The 21,161-nt window shown below is 36.5% G+C and overlaps 1 protein-coding gene across 2 annotated transcripts; it reads right to left on the bottom strand.

The window, feature by feature from the left end:
* Window positions 1–450: 450 nt before the first annotated feature.
* LOC128026196 (proto-oncogene tyrosine-protein kinase receptor Ret) lies at window positions 451–20,879 on the bottom strand. Of its 2 annotated transcripts, none has more exons than XM_052613027.1 (20): window positions 20,624–20,879; window positions 10,277–10,510; window positions 9,263–9,553; window positions 8,937–9,175; window positions 8,621–8,816; window positions 7,905–8,104; window positions 6,730–7,012; window positions 6,502–6,630; window positions 6,284–6,394; window positions 6,009–6,119; window positions 5,488–5,738; window positions 5,210–5,357; window positions 5,014–5,121; window positions 4,702–4,916; window positions 4,490–4,612; window positions 4,229–4,299; window positions 3,890–4,027; window positions 3,143–3,242; window positions 2,209–2,356; window positions 451–1,248 (listed from the first exon to the last, which is right to left on the bottom strand). In XM_052613027.1, the coding sequence occupies exons 1-20, from the start codon at window positions 20,685–20,687 to the stop codon at window positions 1,091–1,093; spliced, it is 3,318 nt and encodes a 1,105-aa protein (XP_052468987.1). In that variant the 5' UTR covers window positions 20,688–20,879; the 3' UTR covers window positions 451–1,090. The 2 variants fall into 2 exon arrangements, with proteins under 2 accessions (XP_052468987.1, XP_052468986.1); XM_052613026.1 differs by having other exon boundaries at window positions 6,502–6,633; window positions 20,624–20,878.
* Between the last annotated feature and the right edge of the window lie 282 nt (window positions 20,880–21,161).

Here is a 21,161-nt window from a genome sequence, read left to right as displayed (position 1 = left end):
TGTTTTACAAATCGTTATAACCTATGGTTAACTAAATTCATAATTATCGCCACTTTTGAAATTCTACTTTGAAGATTAACCAACGTATTTTCTTTAAAACGGTATGTCGTGTAGAGGTTTGTATTTTTTCTTACACCAGGAAAAACGATTAATGTGAGTCCCATTTAAATAAATCTTCCTATTCATAGAGCAAAACAAAACAAACTGAATGAAATATCACACTGATGGTTTAATGCCAATTTACGTATTTACACAGGGTACTTTGAACTTGCTTTTAAAATTATTCATTAATTGATTCATTTTATAAAATCCATGCCTCAAAACTTAGGATGTCAGGAGGATGAACAAAATTACCACATTTGAATCTTTAAATCTAAGTTACCACATTCTTTGTTACTCTTTAATGAAGTCTGAGACAGAAATAGCATTAAAAATAAACACGCATAGAAATTAAACCTTGACATCTCCTAACAGTTTTATTGATTGAAAAGTAAAGTTCTGACAACATAATGAGGAATCACACTCAGTTTTATGTATTATAGTTATTGTTGCACAATGAAAATTAAATCACCATATGACATTAAATTATACATATCAATTATGGCAATATTTATAACTCGTAGTTACCACAGAGCAAAATATGAACATTTAAAAAAACAAAAAGTAATTGATTTTGTCATATCCTGACACATAATCAAGATGAAACGAACTCTGCTTTTTTCCCCCAAAAAAACATATCCAATATTTGCAGCAGTAAGTGATGGTAAAGAAGCTCCCTTTAATTCCTGGAGTGGGACCAAGATTGTCTCGGTCATGCATTTATAACTGGTGTTTTCTAACAGAAGCGGCACAGGCACTTAAACATTGACATTTAACTGTACAGAGTCATGCAGTGATACAACACAGCCAACACAGGGCCTTGTGGTAACAATCACCTATGAGCTGCTTGAAGCATCCTCTCATCTTCTACACAACAGCAGAAATAAAAGGGAACCGACTTTATCATCAAACGACATATATACAGTATCATATAAATATACACATCTCCCCACCCCCATGTCTTTTCCACCACTGATTTTGGTTTGCCTATTTAACTATCGAGCGTGTCCACGATTTTTGCGGGAGAATGCAAAGCCATCCAGTTTGCATAAACACTATCATTGGCATATCTTGTAAAGACAGGGTTAGTGGCATCGAGTCTGTTGAGCGGTACCGGGCTCTTCTCTGGCCAGTTCGGGTATGACATGCCTAAAAACGAGAACATATCATTTTTCTGCACTGAGGAAGCATTAAGTCCAGACAGTAAGGCTCTCAAACGAAACTCAGCTCAGCTTTTGAGCATTAAACAGCATGAATGACATGTCGTTTGAGCGTGTGGTAGAAACATGAAATCATTCTTTGGTCCTTTGAGTGCTTTTTGGTCATTCATGTCAAGATTCCACTTTGGTGACACCGTCTATTCTATGACATCATCATGACATCAGTATTGTTACTGCTGTTGTCTTTGCCAGTTTATATACAATCATTTTAAATGAAACAGATAACCAGTACTACTCTACTAAAAGGTTTTTTGTGTACTCCCAGAAATAACTGACATCAAGGAGTGTCTGCATAGCAAGTGCCTTACTGCTGGCCGTTTTATTGCTCACTGTTAATGCCATCATTTTGGGGAGAGCTAACTGAGTCTTGCATATCTTGATATATGATCTAAAAAAAAGAGTTTAATTCAAAAGCCTTACTGCTTTCAGAACTGACTCCATCTACTGTAAACACTCATTTTCTGTAATATGTTCAGAATATTACAGAGCGAGCACATCCAGAGCACACGGGACCTGTTTCAAATGTAAAACTTAACCTAAAGTGCTGCAAAGAAGTAGAAAATTCACATATGATGTAAATCATGAGACACATCTTAATATACATAATACACGTTAAGTTTTGTGTATGTGGATTTTATGCTTGTACATTAAAGCTTTTTAAAAGGAATATTTCAAATAGTAGAGTACATCGGAAGCAGGTCCAAATGAAACATCTGATCCCTAGATCCAGACACTACAGCACTAACTGAATTTATTAAACATCAACAGTATTCATAAGTCAGTGGCAGCCATGCCGTTAGCACAATCACAGCACTTCCTATGGAAGGCAAAAACATAAATTGATTTTGTTCCCTGTATTAGAATCGAGTAAATGCATGGGAAATTCTACCATAGAGCTTGTTTTCAATCCAAGTGGAGGGGAGGGTTCGAGGGAGAGGGGCGTTACTACAGTCCACTAAAGGTGTGTCCTCTTCAGAGAGGGAGTCGTCATACAGCAGGGCGTCTGCTGGCGTGGAAGCTGCGAGATCCAGATAGTCCTGATGGAGGGAAACACACGGTTATGAAAATCAGACTAGTGGTACCATAACTCTTCAGTATAACATCACATACCTCATACGAAAAAACTTCAGAATGAGATTTTTTTTGGATTCACTAGTCAAATCCCACTAGAAAGCAGGCTGTCAGATTCCATTAGTTGCTAAAGGTTAGCATAACAAAATGAATGAATATGCTTTGGCCAGTCTAACATTTAACGTTTTTTTGGAGTCAAGTTGCTGACAGTCCATCTGTCTTTATTTATTGTTTTCAAATTGTTTTAACATTGTCACTCACCTTGGAGAATTGAATCTTTATGACAGCATAAATTAGTAAACATAGATCAAAACTTTGGGGGCCGGTAAGATTTTTTTTAAATAATTTTGAAAAAAGTATCTTATGCTGAACCAGGCTGCATTTATTGGATTGAAAATACAGTAAAAAAACAAAAACAAAAAAACAATTACATTAGTCTTCATTTGGCGATTTGGTGATCAAGAAACACTTATTATTATCAATGTTTAAAACGGTAACGCTGCTTAATAGTTTTGTGGAAATAAAAGTACTAATTTCTTAAAATAATAATAATAATAATCTTAATAATCCCAAACTTTTAAATCGCAACGTATGTATAAGCTAATTAGTGTGTAAATACTATTTTAATTGGGATGTTTGACAAGTTCATACGTGATTTGTGAAAACAGGTTCAGCTCAGATAGTCATTTCATAGTGTCGTGTCTGTGTGTGACTGTACAGTATGTGAGGGAAAGTATTTGCTGTATTCTTACTCTGCTTTTCACCATCATCTTCTCAAGTTCTTTGCTGATGTCTGAGAAAGTAGGACGCTTATCTGACTCTTGTTTCCAACAACGAAGCATCAGATTGTACCTATATTACACAACAGAGCATTCATCAGCTACTACAGAATATCTCTGACTGTCACACGTAAAAGCTGATTCCTTTAAGTGAAATTAAGTACATGTTGTGTGACATTTTAAAGTCATATATAAAGCAAAATATGCTAACTTACATGTTAAAATTATATATGTTACCCTTGACCACAAAACTAGTCTTATGTCACTGGGGTATATTTGTAGCAATAGCCGAAAATACATTGTATGGGTCAAAGTTATTGATTTTTTAAAGCTAAAAAAATCATTAGGAAAACAAGTAATGATCATGTTCCATGAAGATATTTTGTAAATTTTTGTAAATCCTGCTGTAAATATACACAAACTTAATTTTTGATTAGTAATATGCATTGCTAAGAACTTCATTTGAATAACTTTAAAGGCGATTTTCTTAGTATTTAGATTTTCTTGCACCCTCAGATTCCAGATATATTTGTATCTCGTAAAAATATTGTCCTATCCTAACAATCGGAAAGCTTATTTATTCAGCTTTGTTTATAAATCATATAATTGACTGGTTTTGTGGTCCAGGTTCACATATATCCCATTATGACATAGTGGTTTTAGAAAATGATTTGTTCATTCAGCTCTCAGATCTACAACACATTCAATTGATGTACACACATTTCATCCGTGCAGTTCTCTGGCTTCTCCATCCTGTAGCCCGTCTTCAGAAGGTTGAAAAGCCGTTCTGGAGCAATGCCTGGGTAGGGGTTTCCACCCAAGGTTACAATCTCCCATAACAGGACACCAAAAGACCAGCTAATGCAAGAAAACAGAGAGAGAGAGAGAGAGAGACATTGTACTGTAAAGTTGTAGTGGAATAAGCCCTCACTTGACATTTTGTTTTGTAATTATTTGTGAAATTAACTAGTAATTTCTGAGTAAATCATACATTGTATTCAGACATGCTACATATAAATTAGTGATTGTCAGTATAGAAGCACGTGCACCATTACTTACACATCACTTTGTGTGGTGTAGATGTGATCAAACAAAGATTCTATAGCCATCCATTTAACAGGAATACGACCCTAGAAATTGAGAGCACATTATGACAAAGTATTACATCTGACGAATGTAAAATTGCATTACACGTTTTACATCCAAATGGGTTTTCTTGTGCACAAACATTCAAACATCTGTAAAACATAGGATGCAACAATTTTGCCACAGTTAAAATGAAAAAATAAATAAATAAATAAATAAACAAGATATATCAACCTTGCTCCTCTTCACATATGAATCTTCCTCATAAACATCTCGAGATAAACCAAAGTCGGATATTTTCATCTTCCTTCCCTCTGCCACCAGCACATTCCTGGCAGCCAGATCTCTGTGGACAAGCTAAACATATTTTCTCTCATTATAACATCGTTCTTTAAAAGAGAACATGAAATATTCAGTGATGGATATTCGCTAAACTGCTGACAGACCTTCATTTCAGCCAGGTATTGCATTCCTCTGGAGATCTGCCATGCAAAGGAGATGAGGTCGCCCATGGTCAGAGCTCTCTCGTCTGGGTTTTCCAAGTAGCTGGAGTTGCGGTTGGCATCATTGCCCATGTAGCTGGGTCCAACCTTCCGGCTCTCTCTCAGGAAGTTCCGCAGTGAGCCATACTTTGCGTATTCAACGATTAAGTATAATGGACCTGAACAGATGAGCTTTTATGAGCACACAGGGCAACAAACAAATGCATGCCAGATAAAAATATTTTTATTTTTTTATTTTTTACTAAAATGTCTTACCATCCTGGCTGCAAGCTCCATACATTTTTATGACATGAGGGTGATTAACCTGCTTGAGCAATGTGAACTCTGACAGGAGGTCTCGAAGCTCACTGTGAGATGCATTTTCTGTGGAATAAAAAATGCTTAGGAGTCATTATAAAGTTAATAAAACTAATCCACCTTTTAAAAAGTGATTTGGTTTTGAGTGGCATACCTTTCAACATCTTTACAGCAACTGTAGTGTATCCCGCTTTCCCTTTGAGCCGGAAAGCCGTGGCCTTCACAACCTTCCCAAACTCTCCTTCTCCGAGAGTCTTACCCAGAACTAAGTTCTTTCGAGGGAACTCCCACTTTGGATCTTCCTGTTAACAGAAATGATTAAAAAAAATCTTTACACATCAAACAATCCCATTTACAATCATCTCCAATTTACACCAAAAACATGATCATGCATGAATTAACTATGTATGTAAAGACTTAAGCAAGACTTACGGGTATTTTGAAGGTTTCAATGGCCACCTGATTCTCCATGGAATCTAGAGAAGTTCGACGGACATTATTGTAACTGATTGGGTAGGATTGGGCTGGTCGGCGGAAAGTCATTTCAGCTGAGGCGATGGGAGGCTTAGTTGTGCTCTTGTGGTAGCAGTGGATGAAGTACGAGGACAGGACAATTGAGACAATGAAGGAGAGGAGGACACCAGTTGCAATGATGATCTTACACATTTCTTCACACGTAGACTCTGAAAAACAAATACAAACAAAGCAATTGATTTTTTTTTTGGTTTTAACAGTTTAGTTATGTTTTAACTACATTCTATAGATGTTTTCAAATTGTCCTCAAGAAAAAAAATAACCAAATGTACATAAATTAACCAGTTGAAATGAATATCCTGAGCATTTAAACTAACCATAGCTCTTCAGAAAAGGGTAAACTATACTTATTTTCCCTTCTGGGAACCATGTTAATATTTACGTTAGCTTGTGAAGGGCAAAGCAATCATCCAGCTCACCTTCTGATTCGTCCTTTTCACAGAAGCACTTTCCTGAAAAACAGTAGCAGGTCCCATGTCCAGCTTTGATTCCATACAGGTCCCTCTCGTAACCCCCGATTATAGGCTGACCTGGCAAAAAGACACATTTATTGTTATAGTTGTTGCACTTTCTTAAAGCACAATTGCAGAATTACGCTGGTCTAACTAAATAAATGTAAATATTTATTTATTTTAATACTAAATAAAAAGGCACGACCACACACACACAAAATCAAAACTCAAATTGATCTCACTGGAGCAATCCTGAGGACATATGGATATGTTTTTGCTCTCAATGGCATCACAGTACGCATCTGGACACGTTCGGAGGTCAGGGGAACAGGTGGAATATTTTCTGGATATTCCTGCAAAGGTGATACAATGACACAATTTGTCCCTTTTGAATGATAGAAACAGCTCCACAGGAATATGGTAAGTGCAGTGAATTAGATTCAAGGGAATTGTGGGTAACCTTTATCTCTGCCTTGTCTCCACTGGCATCTGCCTGTTGGGGCTCCCAGGCCTCGAGACGCCTCACACTCCCCTCGCTCTCTCTTTTCTGCACAAGGCAAAATGCGCTGCTCATCCAGCCTCATGAGATCTGCTACACGGCACAATCAGAGAGGAAAAACCTGGATCAGCAGCTGTTGCATTCACCACTGTCGCTCTGCTCGTAAGCCCTGTGAACTATTGACCTTACCTTCATCCTCAAAAATAACATCAAGCTGCGTCTTGGCCTGAAACTTGTTCTGCTGTTCCTCGGCAATAACTACATACTGTAGCTTTTGGCACTGTGGTCTGCGTAACACCTCAGTGTCATTCACATAGAGCACAGCGGTCTTCTCATTCGGGCTCTGTGCAAGGCCAACTGCCCTATAACATGACTGAGCATCAGCAGAGATGTTCCTGTCTGCGATCTCTAACTGATACGTGACATCAATGCCCTTAAACTTCAGACAGTTGTCCACACAGACGCTTCCAATCTAAAAAAGACACAAAAGATACATTAGTGTCAGTCCTCTGGAGTAATCTGTGATGTAAATTGCAATTTCTTTTATCATGTAAGAAATTTCAAATAAAAATACTGCAAAAACAAACAAAAAAAAAAACAATAAAACCTTCCAATTCCACATTATGCACTTGCATGCTTATGCATAAAAATGTAATGATATTTGTGAATTGTCGTGGTTTTAGTTTTTCTTATGGCTATTTAACCATCTATTTTACATAGCAATAGGGTCAAAAAAATCAAATTATGTTTGTATTATATATTGATTCTCATACATAGCCAATAAAAAACAAGACGCTGCATGCTCAGAGTCGTAAAGACAGCTTTGAGGCAGCATTTGCCTAAAATGTTTATTTTCATTACATGAACTTATCCTCAGACCATCCAAGATAGATGAGTTAGTTTATTCATCAGAACAGATTTGACGAAATTTAGTATTGCATCACTAGTACCCTTACAGTGAATGGATGTTATCAAAAGAGTCCAAACAGCTGATAAAAACATCAGTTTAAAATGAAAATGTCTTAATTATAATAAACACTTAACTGTACATTAATTGATGGACTTTGTGTGATTTATTGTGATGTTTTATTGCCTGCTTAAACTTTTATTCTGTCGGCACCCATTCAATGTAGAGGATCCATTGGTGAGCAAAAGATGCAATGCTAAATTTCTCCAAATTAATTAGACGAAGAAACAAACTCATCTAAATCTTGCATGGTTGGATGGTGAGCAAATCTTTATTTCTGAATAACCTATTCCTGTAATAATGTTATACTGTGCAGATTATATATGTAAATAAACAATAGGACTTCTCTTCTCCTGCATGCACAGGTTCAAAAGGACTAAAAACCTCATGAATGCACCTGGGAGTATGTTGTTGCTTTCAGTGACACTGTGAAGAAGTAGGTGATATTGGAGAATTGAATAGGAACCGGCAGGATAGTCACATTGAAACGTAACAGCACTGTTCCCTCTGGGCCTGGGAAGGTGGTGTCATTGACTAGGTAGTCCAACTGAAATGAGCGTTGCTCTGTCACAGACAGATTCTGACTGAGTTTCAACTCTGAGGGCAGAAAACAGAATAAAGGACAATTCAGTACGTAATTTAAAAAAGCTATTCAGTTATGGTGCACTCAGTAATTGTCGTCTTGAACTTATACAGGACTTATATTGGATGCTTACACATCAGCAGCAATTTCAGAGCTCTAAATGGTTAAAGCTGGAACTTTTATATACATTTTTTTTTTTAAACACTAGGGATCATATGCTTTAAACTAAATGACTGGGAATCACACTACCAAAATTTCAATTTATTCCCAAAACCTTGTTGACACTTGCTGACTCATGACAGATTAAAGCGAAGAGTGTTCCACAATCAGCTCAAAATATCAAACATGTTTGATATATACTGTTAGTTTATTAATATTTTGTGACTCAACATAATTGCCCATGTGAGTGTACAGTACATGATTTTCTACATATTCAAAAAGTAGTATTTTTGTGTTAAAAATTCAATATGGAAAAATTACTCTGTGCACCTTTAAGACAAGAAATATGTAATCTTATTTCTTGTACTCACTGTATTCATGAACTGTCCCACGGACATTTCCAAAGATGGCTTTCTCTTCCCTAAATTTGTGTTCAATAGTAGTAGTGTTTCTGATCCAGGAGTCATTCGTTATTAGGGTGCCCACTAATTTATTCTGAATTAGGTCTGTGGGATAAACGGGCGTTGTGTCCCTGTCGTATACAAACAGAGTTCCATACACAGTACCCTACAAAAGAAAACAGACTTCCATTATTCAATACTTTCATATTTCTTATATACCGGTATTTGTTTGTTTAAAAGGCTATGAAGATGTGAGAAAGTTGTGTTTACAGAGCCTAATACCGACCTCGCTGCGGTTAAACTCTATTTTGATGTCCACCGTGTCAGTCCCATTCATGTAAGGAGGATTATCGTCCTCATCATAGATGTTCACGTGCAGAGAACTGAAGAACTTCTCCAGCTTTTCTTCTGTTCGTATCATACACACTAAATCCAGATGGTACACTTCACTGTCCTCACGGTCCACGGGTGCAGTGACCACCAGTTCAGAAGTGGAGCTGTCAACAGCAAATGGAGCTGGAGAGACTTTAATACAAGTGATAACAGAAAATGAATCTCGCTGTACTGTAATATGCAGAAAGACTTGAAATTTACACTGGTTTTTGTTTGTACCTGGTTCCACTGCATAAGTGATGGTGTAGTTAGGGCAAATGCTCATGTGTGTAAAGCGCCGGAGCTGCCGCAGGGCCCCTGGCATACGGTTCTCTGTGATGTGGGGGTTTGGAACCTTGTCAGGGAAACACAATGTCTTCAGCTCGACCTGACCACAGGAGGGTGCTGTGTCATTAATGAACATCAGTTTGACCTCCACTGTGGGAAGGAGGCATTTCGCTTTCTGCATGGGCACTGAAGAGACTCCGACCTTCAGGTTGATATCCTTCACAGGCCTGACTGAGCTGCTGCCTGCAGGACAGACATTGTGAGACATGTATTTAGAGTGTAATGTATCCCAAGATTAAACTGTCAAGGTTCTCTAAAAACACTATTACGAATTGAATTACATTTCACTGCAAAAAAAAAAAAAAACGAGAAAATATGGATGACAACACACACACACACACACACACACACACACACACACACACTGTCATCAATATTTTCCCGTTTTCTAGTAAAAATATCTAAACCATTAAAAAATAAATTACTTCTGAAACCAATTTTTTTCCGGCTTTTTGAAGAATACGTACCTAAGTACCTAAGACTTGTAATATTTCTTAACTCATTAGCATATTGTTTATCTTATTTTAAGCAAAAACAAAATTAAGTGGATGCACATATAAAGAGGCAAAACAATTTGCAAACTTAATAAATAAAGACATATCCTCAGAAATCATGTTGCTTTTGCTTCTCAGGGAAATTTATCTTAGCTCAAATAAATCAAATTAAGTATGTTTCAAGCAAGTTTAAATATTTTACTGGAAAAAAATAAAAATATCCTTAATATATTAAATACTTAATATAACTTATATAAGCACAGAACTTTGATACAGCAAACAGTATAATTTACATTAAAATAATGGTTTATAATATATTATATGATATATCAGCAAAATATTGAGTAACATTACAGGAGAATATAAATGTAAATAACTATATTATATTTAAATGGAGCAGTGTCAAACTCACGTATACTAGTGAAGTCACTCCACTCAAGGGTTTTGTTCACTGAAAGGACTCCAGTCTCCTCGTCCATGTGAAACCATGATGTGTAAGAGTCTCTATGGGAGCACAAGGTGAAATAGGGCCTCTCTGTAGGGCTGTCCCGCATTGAATAGACCTGAAGGACCGGTGTTCCTTGTAGCTGACCCACGTAGATGCTTTCTGTGTACACCCTTTGAGGAAAATAGAGTCCAAGTGAACCTGTCCAAAATACACATGAAATGTCACACTGAGTTCTTTGTGGACATTCATTTAAACACTTCTTCCTACACCAGTCACCAATCACCAAAAATCACCAAAAACCAGCAATTTAATCAAATCCCATAATCATGAACACAATATTTCAGGTTCAGGCAAAAATGTTTACATGTGGTATTTTGTGCAAGCGCATAAGCAACATTTGACTGTTGATTCTCTCCAAGTGATAAAAAAAAACATTTAATTAAAAAAAATTATTTGACCTTTGGTGCTCATAATGCAATCAAATTTGCAATTGACTCTATCAAATCTTCTTTTATTGATCTGCTTCTTATATCAAATCTGTTGTACAATGGAAATGTCATGCTAGAAGCCAGGTTACACAATCAACTCTTTAAACACATCCATTTTTCTGTTGAAATAGCCCTCACTAATCTGTCATCGAAAAATTAAACAGCATCTCATATGACTTTTAATGAATTTCTCACATGGTCAATATGATGTGGTCTCTGATTCTCCTTGGTTTCACCTTGGGAAGTTTAATTACAGTGGATAACATAATACTGCCTAGAAATGAATCATTACCTGCACGACGAGTGTGGATGGAGGTGGGTGGGTGAATGGGGCAGGGGGTGGGTAATCTATAAAACACTGTAAGATCCTCATGTGTTTTACCCGTAAATGGAGATGCAAGTGTTCAGGTTGTAATTATATCTCTCCTGTGTTCCTGTCCGACGACGGTGGGCGGCCACTTAGGAACGTACTAATATCATTAGCAAACAGCAAAACTAGATTTTCTATTTCTGTTGCTACAGTTGAAGCCTTGTCTCTGGTTTCAGACATTGATTTAATTTAGCTGTGCTGCAATGACAGGAGGCCGGATTGATGGATACAATGTGGCCAACCTTCCTGAAGGATGGAGACACAGTCAGGAACACTACAACCCTTTTTATTAAATGCCTTGTCAAGACACAAAGACAACACAGAACTGGTTTGTGTTCTTTTATTTATGGGGTCGCCAGTCACATCTGCAGACATAAAACATTCTTTGAAGACCTCATGAATTCGAAATGAAACTTTTGCAGTTTATAGTGAATCTAGCTTTGAAGCTGTCAATATGCTAGTGTACTGCTAGAAGGTGACAAAAGCTTAGCACATACAGATAAACCCTTATACATTTACATTTATCATTTAAGGAAGTGGAGCACAAAATGTTGATGACTCATCTCATACACTCAAAAGTTTATCCAATCAAATGTTTTGTACACTGGAAATGCCCCTCCCCCTATCACCTGCTGAGGGATAAAGTAGTTTTGTAGACCAAAACCCAGCCATATTAGCACTTCCAGTTTCAGCGTTCTGTCATTTTGTTTATTTTTATGTTTTTTTGTTTGTTAAATAGCTGAAATAGTGTGTGTGGTTACAAGCTCATATTTTCATGTTTTATTTTATGACATACAATACATAAGTAATACACCTTTGTAATTTTTTGTTTAAAGCTTAAACTTGTCTTTAAAAAGGCGGTTGCTAACAAGTGGCTAAATGGGACTCAAATCGTTTGTCGGTCACAGAGCTTATTTTCTCCTAAAGAAGGAAAAACAATCCAAGCAATCCAAGAACAATAATAATAAAAAAAAAAGATTAGGGATCAATTAGCAAGGAATGCTAACTTCTTAAGGAAGTTAGCATTAGCATACTAAAGTTAGCATACTAAAAGGATATAGGTTAATAAAAATAATAAAAAAGGACAAGCCCTTTGATATGTCCCACCTTATCTTCCTGTTTCAGTACAAAATATGTCTAGTTATGAAAGATAAGTCAACAGGTCATTTAAAGTGTTTTTTTTTTTTGGTAACATGATGGATCAAAAATCTATCTTTAAAAATATTAAGATGCAATAAAATTTTAACTAGTGTTGCATGACCAGGCCCTGAACCCGAAAAATACTTGAAAATTCATTGCCTTAAAAGAAGCTGTCAGAGCTGTGTTAGCTGAAATCCATGATGTATTTCAGGTGCGTCTTTCAGTGAAAGTTGTAAGTACAAAGTGTGCTTGGCTCATAAACCATAGCCGCAGGAGAGCTGAGGGATGGCAGCATTAATCTTAGCTGATGCAGATACTGTGTTGAACAAGCCACTGGATTTGTCGTGACACTCATTCATCATCCGATGTCAGTGTATCAGGTGGAGCGCTTAGCAGCACTATGCCACTCTGAGATTCAGAGCAGGACTGATAGCATTTACTTTCATTTGTACTTAAATAAACATGTGAAACTGGAGTAGTTGTGTGGTCCTCCTGGGACAAGGATTCCCAGACTAAGAACAGTGTAATACAAGCAGAACCCATGGCCTTGTTGTTCTACTGTAGAATTCAGGGATTTTGACAGACAGATTTTTATATATGAAAACTTTACAAATTATAGATGCATACAGGCAAGAGCCATCAATTATCCAAATATGTCTATATACCACAGTGTATACACACAGACTACACATATTTTCTGTATGCATAGAATACCTTTTAACATGCTATATACAACCAAGCACACTGGAACACTGTATCCCATAATGCAATGCTTTCAACTTGGCCCGGCATTATGTGTGATGAATAAACCATAAGTAAGTACAGCCATGATATTTGACATTAATTAATCGGACAGCCAAGAGTTGACATTATTATACATTTTCTGACAAAAGTGGATTAAAAATGCAATAAAACTCTGGGCCACATACTGTATGTTATCATCACAGAAGATAGAGAAGTAGAGAAGTGTTGGCCAAAACCAAATGTTTGCAGGGATTAATGATCAAATGTAGACAAGGATCCAACAAGCATAAATAAATTACTGTAACAACACTGCAGCTTCAATGTATCAATCCGTATCTCTCCTTAATTATTCACGTAAATGTTGTGTGATTAAATTTAACGAAGAACAACTTAAGCACTGTTCAAGAGTTTAAATTTGTTGATCTTTGTCAGTGGTTCAAAGCATGTGTACAGTATGTATATTCATTTCACATTAAGCATTTAAAGAAAAATCTAAACACATAAACCCCCCCCCCCCCCCCCCCCCCCAAAACCTTTTAAACTCAATAATCAGTGTTTTGATGGCCCTGGCCAAGGTAAGAAATAATCTTAAGTCATTTGACTTCTAAACTTTTGTGGTGTGGCAGCTGCAAACTACAGCTATCCAACTGATTTGAATCATTCCAAATTTAATTTATTTCCAGGCCGGAAGCCAACAGAAAGCAGTTTATATCAAGCTAATTAACTCACAGAATCAAAAACAGTAACAAAGGAGGAATGATGCCATGACATCACAAGATTGACGTGAGGTATTCAGTCAGTCAAGCATAACAGGATGTAGCATATGGATGAGCATTATGCGAGTATTAAGGTGACGGCAGAAGGGAGGATGTTTGGAGTTATGACTGATCACTTGATCAGACTGGGCTTACTGCTCTGACCTCTCACAGCCACATCATGGATCATGGTTGTAAACACTATGATGCAATCTGACATATTGATTTCAGCTCACAGGCGAATTGACTTTGAACCTAACGTGCACATACACACAAACGAGACAGGAAAAGCTTAACAAGTGAAATCCTGTGTCACATTAATTTTGAATTATACATTATATGAAACATCTGCACATCATTTCCAGCAGTGATTTGTTCAATGCTATTATGGGACAAAAGAAGGTGTGCCAGCTCTCTTCATCTTAACCTAAAGTTAATCTTGAGTCTGCTACTTGAAACATTTCTGATGATGCAACAATCTAATCAAATGACAAGAGACCAATCAGTTCTGAATATAAATAAATCCACAGTCATTGGAGAGCATTCATTTAGAATCAAACAGACATACGCTATGACCTGAATTAGCGTCAATCTCTACAATGGTGAGGCCTGCATGTTTTCAAACAAGATCTCTCAGCGAGAGAACAGGTTAATGGATAGACGACCTCTGGACCGGACTGCTCAAAGACAGGAAGTCAATTAGCTCAACATGCACACCGCCACAGAAATGTACCCTCTATGAGATCATGGGAGCTGGAAGAGTGCATGGGTCTTTCTTGCCATTTCCTTGAACTCGTCAAAAGGCGGAAACAAGTTAGCAGTCAGAGCAATCCACTTTCCATAATCCACTTACTCCTCAAAGGGCTCCATTCATGACATACTGCATGTAAACACAGGGATGTGTTTGTTGCAATCACTAGCATTCCCATCTAGCTTCATGTCTGCAGCTACAATGGCTGTAAATATCACTGTAGTGTAATCTAGATGATGATTCAGTCTGACCATCAGAACTTATATTTGTTGGGATCATCATAAAGCATGCTGATCTCGGTCTATTGGCCCTTGCCCTTTTGGCCAAGGTCAATGTGCAGAGCATCTGTCCCCAGTGATGTCCAAATTGAGAAGTAGCAGGGCAGTCAATAGCAATATTAATCAAGAGCTGAGCACATTCCTCCTATAACCATAAAATTATTATTATTATTCTCAATAACAATAACAATAATAAAATCAAGTATAAAAATTATGCAGATTATTCCTGACAGATTATTCCATCTTTTTTCCTAAATCAAGATTCATTGGATGTACAGTAGACACTATGGATGTAGTGTAAGAGTACTAATCAAAGTAAACATACTTAATTAAGCAAAATGATTAAGACTCCATCTCTATAATATAGTAATGAGAATCATTACTCTGTGACCACAATGAGTTAATTAACTAAAAGGCTGCCAATTATGCTATAATTCAATACAGGACTATTATTTTTGATTATTATGGTTAAATTCCCCTCACTCACGGGTCTCTTTTCTTCAGTATGCGACACTGAGAAGGTTTAAGATAGGAGAGTGATTTAAAAAGATAAGAATCGTACAATTGAATTATTGTATTAGCCAAATATGCAACATGGTAGATTTCTATAATAGAATCAGAAAAGAGTACAATTAAACATACCTAAAGTGTACATCTGAAGCTATTATCAAACAGAAACATTATCGATCAACATCAGAAATGTAATGTCAGAAATGTAATTCAGCATCCCATTAACGTAAGCAAGGAATGGACGTTCGTCATTAAGTAATCTAATTTCACATCTCCTGTGGTATAAGGCAGTATGTTTGTATTTACTTTATTAATCTCTTTTGGGATTGGATGGGACATTAGAGCTCATAAATGAGGGACCTTTGAACAACTTTCTCTTGGATGGTATCATTACGATAAGAAATTTCCAACATTATTTATTTGTTATTTAAATATAAACCAGAGACAGAGACAAAACAACAATCAAGATTAGACTAAACACAGAAAAACAAAACCTGGAGGCCTTTTTTTCTATTCTTCTTTTTTTTATTTTATATATATATATATATATATATATATTCTGAAATAACCTCCAGTGTGATTCATTACTCAGGATGTTCCTCAGTGTTCCCCTCCACTGCTTCAAACACATACTCACAATTTTTATGACTTTTACTTGCTGAGTCTTAAAATTCACAGTGCATGGTTGAAATGGGCCAGTGGGTGAATTTACATGGACTATTGAGTTTGAGCTGTTAGGTCATCAAGAGCTGGCATTTCCTAAATGCTAAGTCTTGCATTTTAAAAGTGCAATGTAAAACCAACCACATCTTGAAAATATGTAACCTAATATGTAAATGAAGGGTGTTCATATAAGCCAGATTGACCTGACACCAACAAAACTGAATTTAAAGAATAGAGCAGGTATAAATAAGCAAATTACCAATGTTTCAGTGAAAAGGATTCCATATTAATGCCAAGGTTGCATCTGAATTTTTTAAAATCTCAGTGTAGTTTAGACTTCACTCATTTCCAGGTAAAGAATGAATCTCAAAATGACAGCCATTCACAATTCAGCACCCTTCCCCCTCCAAACACAGGGGGACCAAACGAGGACAGTTAGGTCGTAAGCCGTTGTGTTGGTTGCTCATTGTTGTAAATGATCAGTCCAACACACCATGCGTCAATGGCCACAAGAAAATAACATGTAAAGACCCATGTAGAAATCGAGAGCCCCAAACGCCCTTGGGACACAATTTCAATCAATGTCTTCTTGTCCTGCAAAGCAAATTAGATTCCACTGATGCAGGGGGTAGAAATGTGACCCATAACTAACTGAGGCATCTGAGCTATGACTCCAATAGGTACAAAGCTGTGCAATTAGTCCAAATGTGGTTTCTGGTAGATTCATTAATGTCCACGCACAATGGATCATCATGTCAATAGCCTTTATTACGATACTGAAACAACACTATTGGTGCTATTTCTATCTTCTCTAACCCTTCGGTTTACTTTCAATGGTGTATCCTAATGCATTTAGAAGGATTTAGTGATAAATAATATTTTTTACTTGAATAAAATCACTTTTTTTTACGTATCAGTATAATGTGTATACAATACAATACAACTTACTTATGGTTTATATTAAATGCCTTTACAACCTTAAGTAATATGCTTTTAAAAATACAGTATAAAATTTTGCTAAAATCTGAAAATCATAGGTCATTGAACTTCATTAAAGATTTAAATAAAAGATTTGGCATTATAGATTGTCTCATTTTCTTTAAGGTATGAACAATCTACATAGAGAATAAGAAAAGTAATTAACGACATCAAATCTGTTTTTACAATCATGGTGAAAGTAGAGATGATGATGGGGAAAAATGGCAAGATTTATATACACTGCTCAAGACAAACTAAACTAAATTTAAATAATAATAAACTAAATCCCATACTTGTCAATCATTTAATGCAATATGGTCCAAAAAAACATTGTAATGTATGAACTGGCATTTATCGGTCTACAATGACAGTTGATGAAAATGACTGTGCTGATGCAGGATGGAATGGGGTGCATGGTGAAGGATCTGAACTTGATTCCCTAATGTTACTTCCCATCGGATGGCCAATCTCATGTGGCCTGATCATGAGGAAATACGTCTTGGGTTTTAGAGGTCAGAAGCCATGGCACTCCAGCAGATAAAATAACAGGGTCAAAGCTGTGTATCCACAAATCAATGCCTCACACACAATACGTGACATGGGGTCTGGACTTATTTTATGCAAACAACTCGTGATGGAAAGCTACGGGCAGCTGTTCACCTTATTAGTCAGATCATTACTTTAAACATTTTTATTTCTGTAATTACACATGCAGCATTTTTCTGCTGAAAATAAACAGTGTGCACAGATGATGTAGACAAAAAATGATTAACTGATCTTGTTTTCTACCATATTTTTGGTGACTGGCAATTTTTCAGTTTTTCATACACTTTTGAAAATAAAGGTTCTTTGTTCAAATGCATGGCTCCATAAAGAACCTTTAACATCCATGGAACCTTTCCATTGTGCAAAAGTTTCTTTATAGTGGAAAAAGGTTCTTTGATTTTTTTTTACGTAAAAAAAAATGTTTAGTGAAAAGTTATTTGGGGTAAAAAAAAAAAAAGTTGCTTCTATTAGAACATGCAACAACCCCCTTTTGGAAATTTTATTTTTAAAGAAAAAAAAAATAATGCCAAGAGAGTCTGATCAATAGCAAACAAGAATTCTTGCTCTTTACACTATATTCAAGGAAAAACAACTGTTTAACAAATCAAACTGTAGTTTAAATGTCAAACCATCAAACCAAGACAGAGATACACGATTACATGTTCCCTAGCATGGACAAAACCTATTGCTTTTGTCATCATCCATTTTCATGGGATGGCTTGTCATAAAATAGATGAGATCCATTTTGCAAGAGGTGCTGCCAACCATCCTGTGTCTTTAATGAAGGGTTTTAAGCCTCATCTGTTATCAGAGCTGTGTACTCTATTATTTTACTGGCAGTATTTTCCTTTTGGAAGACAAACAAATTGTGTTTGCCCAGAGCTAAGCACACCTGCTGCACACCTGCCCTCTGACCACCTCTCAACACCAGGCTTTTGTTTTCCTCAAGGCAAAGAATCAAGGTGCTTCTACATTATCTCTAACAAAGGTTAATACAGGAGCCGTTCAGTAGGATGACACCTAAGTCCTTTGCCACCTGGTGATTATCAAGGCAATATTCATTTAAATGTTTAATAAAGGTCAATTCTTAAGTCAAAACCCCTCAAAAAATTATGAAGAATGCCAATTATTAAGTGACAAAGAATAACAAGTATATCAGCTCACATTAAAAACACAATGTCTGGAAGTTTCTGCAAACTAACAAGGTTTAAATAGTTTACTATTTATTACATTCATTAAAATGCTTAATTATAAGTTATTTAATAAGCATTGCAACACCCTTCGATGTGATCTTGCCGCACGATGCATTATGTATTATGTAGTAATATTATATCATGATATCAAAATGCATGACAACATGCACACATTCCTCGTTTGAAAAAATAAACAAAAAACGGCTTCCAACAGACCTTATCATTGCTGATTTTACATGTATTTCAATCAATTTTGCATTCATATTGCACAATTCCTGGTAGGTTATCGGACTAATATACAACCGAGTCAATAAGACCATTAAAATGCAATTTCCTGTTATCATTTAGACCGAGAGATTCAGTTAACATCAAAATGCATCTTTGGTTGTTTTGTCACTTTTGACTTAAGTAATGTTCATTCAGTCTTTAAGTAACCTAACCACCATCAACACCATTCAGGAACCACTATTGAGCGAAGAAAAATCCAACACTGTTGCATTCACACTCTGCCAAATGTCTTCTGAATGACCAGAATAGCTGTGAAACCTCTGCTATGTTCCACTTTTGTCTGTTTTCAAGCTGTTGCGATGTGACCATTCCTTTTTAATGCAACTGGCCACACACTGAGATTTAAGATCTATTCAGGAACGACTGGGACTCTAGTTAACTCCAGTTATTTTGAGAGAGGTGTGTTAGTACAGTTGGGCAGAGGGGTTTTAAATGGGATTATGATATAATGATGTATAGAGACATGCGTATTGCTTGCATGGACCATGTGGCACATTAGAGTTGTACATATTTTGGCTTCAGTACCAGATTGCCTCTACGAAACTGTCTGGTAAATCTCTCCAGTAGCATTCAGTGGTCTTTGAATGGAAATGGGGGGTGACAGATGCAGACCCTATTGATATATAGATTTTGTATTGTCTGTTTTTTGGAGTCAGCATAGATAGAAAATAGGATGCAAAATTAAACGTAATGTAAGTAACATGATAAAATGTAATATTTATGATAAATGTTATAAAAAGCAAAAATTTGTGACAAAAACTGTGAAATACAATACTTTGCTCTTCATTACTTGAATTAAATAGGCCTACATAATTTACAGGATGCAAAAGTGACTCATACCCTTGCTGGTTTTATATAATACTCTTCATAATAATAATAATAATAATACACTTTCCAGCAAATAATCAGAATAATATTAGATTTCTCAACAAATAAAACAAATCAAATGTTGTTCATGAATCAACAACTTCTAAACAAACACGAAAACAATATTCAAAGGTTCTGCGTAGCTTACTGCGTTTCAAGTTTTATAGATCTTTTTTATTTTGTTTTCTGCCAAGCATTTCTGCCAGAAGCACCCCCACTGTTTATGATACCACTGCTTGGACCATGTTTTTGTCTCAAAACCTAGTGAGTAACCTACTTACACCCTTAAAACAGGTTGTTTTCAGGATCCTAGGGTCAGCAAATAACCCTCTCATCCATTTTTACCCCCCCAAAACTATTTAAACTATTTAAAGGTTCATTTGAGATTAAAACAAGTTCATGATGACACATCACAGGTTCTAACGAGCTGTGGATTCTTGGATGTAGAAGGTGTTCTATAGAACACGGGAATAAAAATGTCTCTGAAGAACGTAAGGTTCGCTCAAAACGCAGTCTAGTTAGGCAGCTCTATAGGTTTTGAGATACAGCCCCTGTGTTGTCACTGAAGGATGCACGGAGGCGACAATTCTATTTAAGTTAAAATACGACAAGTGTAATGCTCAAGTAGCTACTGCCTCTGAACAGGTATTCACAATTTGTAGCTCTCAACAGTTATTTACCCAAAATAAAGGCTAAATAGCGTAGACTTAGCGCGAGGTGACATAAGACATAATCCTAACCTTCAGACAGGAGAAGCAGGAGCAGCGCGATGTCTCCCCAAACGATTCCACGCGTAGTTCCCATACTTGTCAATCATTAGTGTAATTTCACAATGAACAGGCAAAAGTATTTTGATTTCTAAAAAAACTGAACTTTACACTGTTTGCGATTCGCGCGAAGGAGCCACAAAAGTCCTTAACGTGAATGTCCCATTAATGGGTGACTGCAGCGCGAGCTGCTGGACCGTCAGCGAGCGCGCGCGCGCACACACACACACACACACACACACACACACACACACACACACACACACACACCTACACACACACAAAGCGCAGCAGGGGGAGGTTCACATCACATCCAGCCAATTTCCTCAGATGTGTGTTTCCGTCCTGAATCATATCAGCGGTTGTCCAATGAGCCAAAGAGTTCCTAATGAAAAAAGACTACGTTTTCGGGCCATGCAAATATTCGTAAGCTAGAATAGAACAATATGACTGTATGGTTTTCAGTTATGTTGTGCATTGTATTATTAATTATTGATAGTTTGTATAAACA

This window comes from Carassius gibelio, chromosome A13 (genome assembly GCF_023724105.1).
Source record: "Carassius gibelio isolate Cgi1373 ecotype wild population from Czech Republic chromosome A13, carGib1.2-hapl.c, whole genome shotgun sequence".
Taxonomy (NCBI): Eukaryota; Metazoa; Chordata; class Actinopteri; order Cypriniformes; family Cyprinidae; genus Carassius; species Carassius gibelio.
Note: the sequence above shows the minus strand (reverse complement) of the source record. Positions and strands in the feature narration are given on the sequence as shown.

Coding starts and splice junctions, on each gene's coding strand:
- LOC128026196 (XM_052613026.1), bottom strand. CDS start 20,687: ATGGGAACTACGCGTGGAATCGTTTGGGGAGACATCGCGCTGCTCCTG. Junction 10,511..20,623: donor CCTGCTTCTCCTGTCTGAAG/GTTAGGATTATG, acceptor TATTTTGGACAG/GTTCACTTGGACTCTATTTT. Junction 5,358..5,487: donor TTGAAACCTTCAAAATACCC/GTAAGTCTTGCT, acceptor TTCTGTTAACAG/GAAGATCCAAAGTGGGAGTT.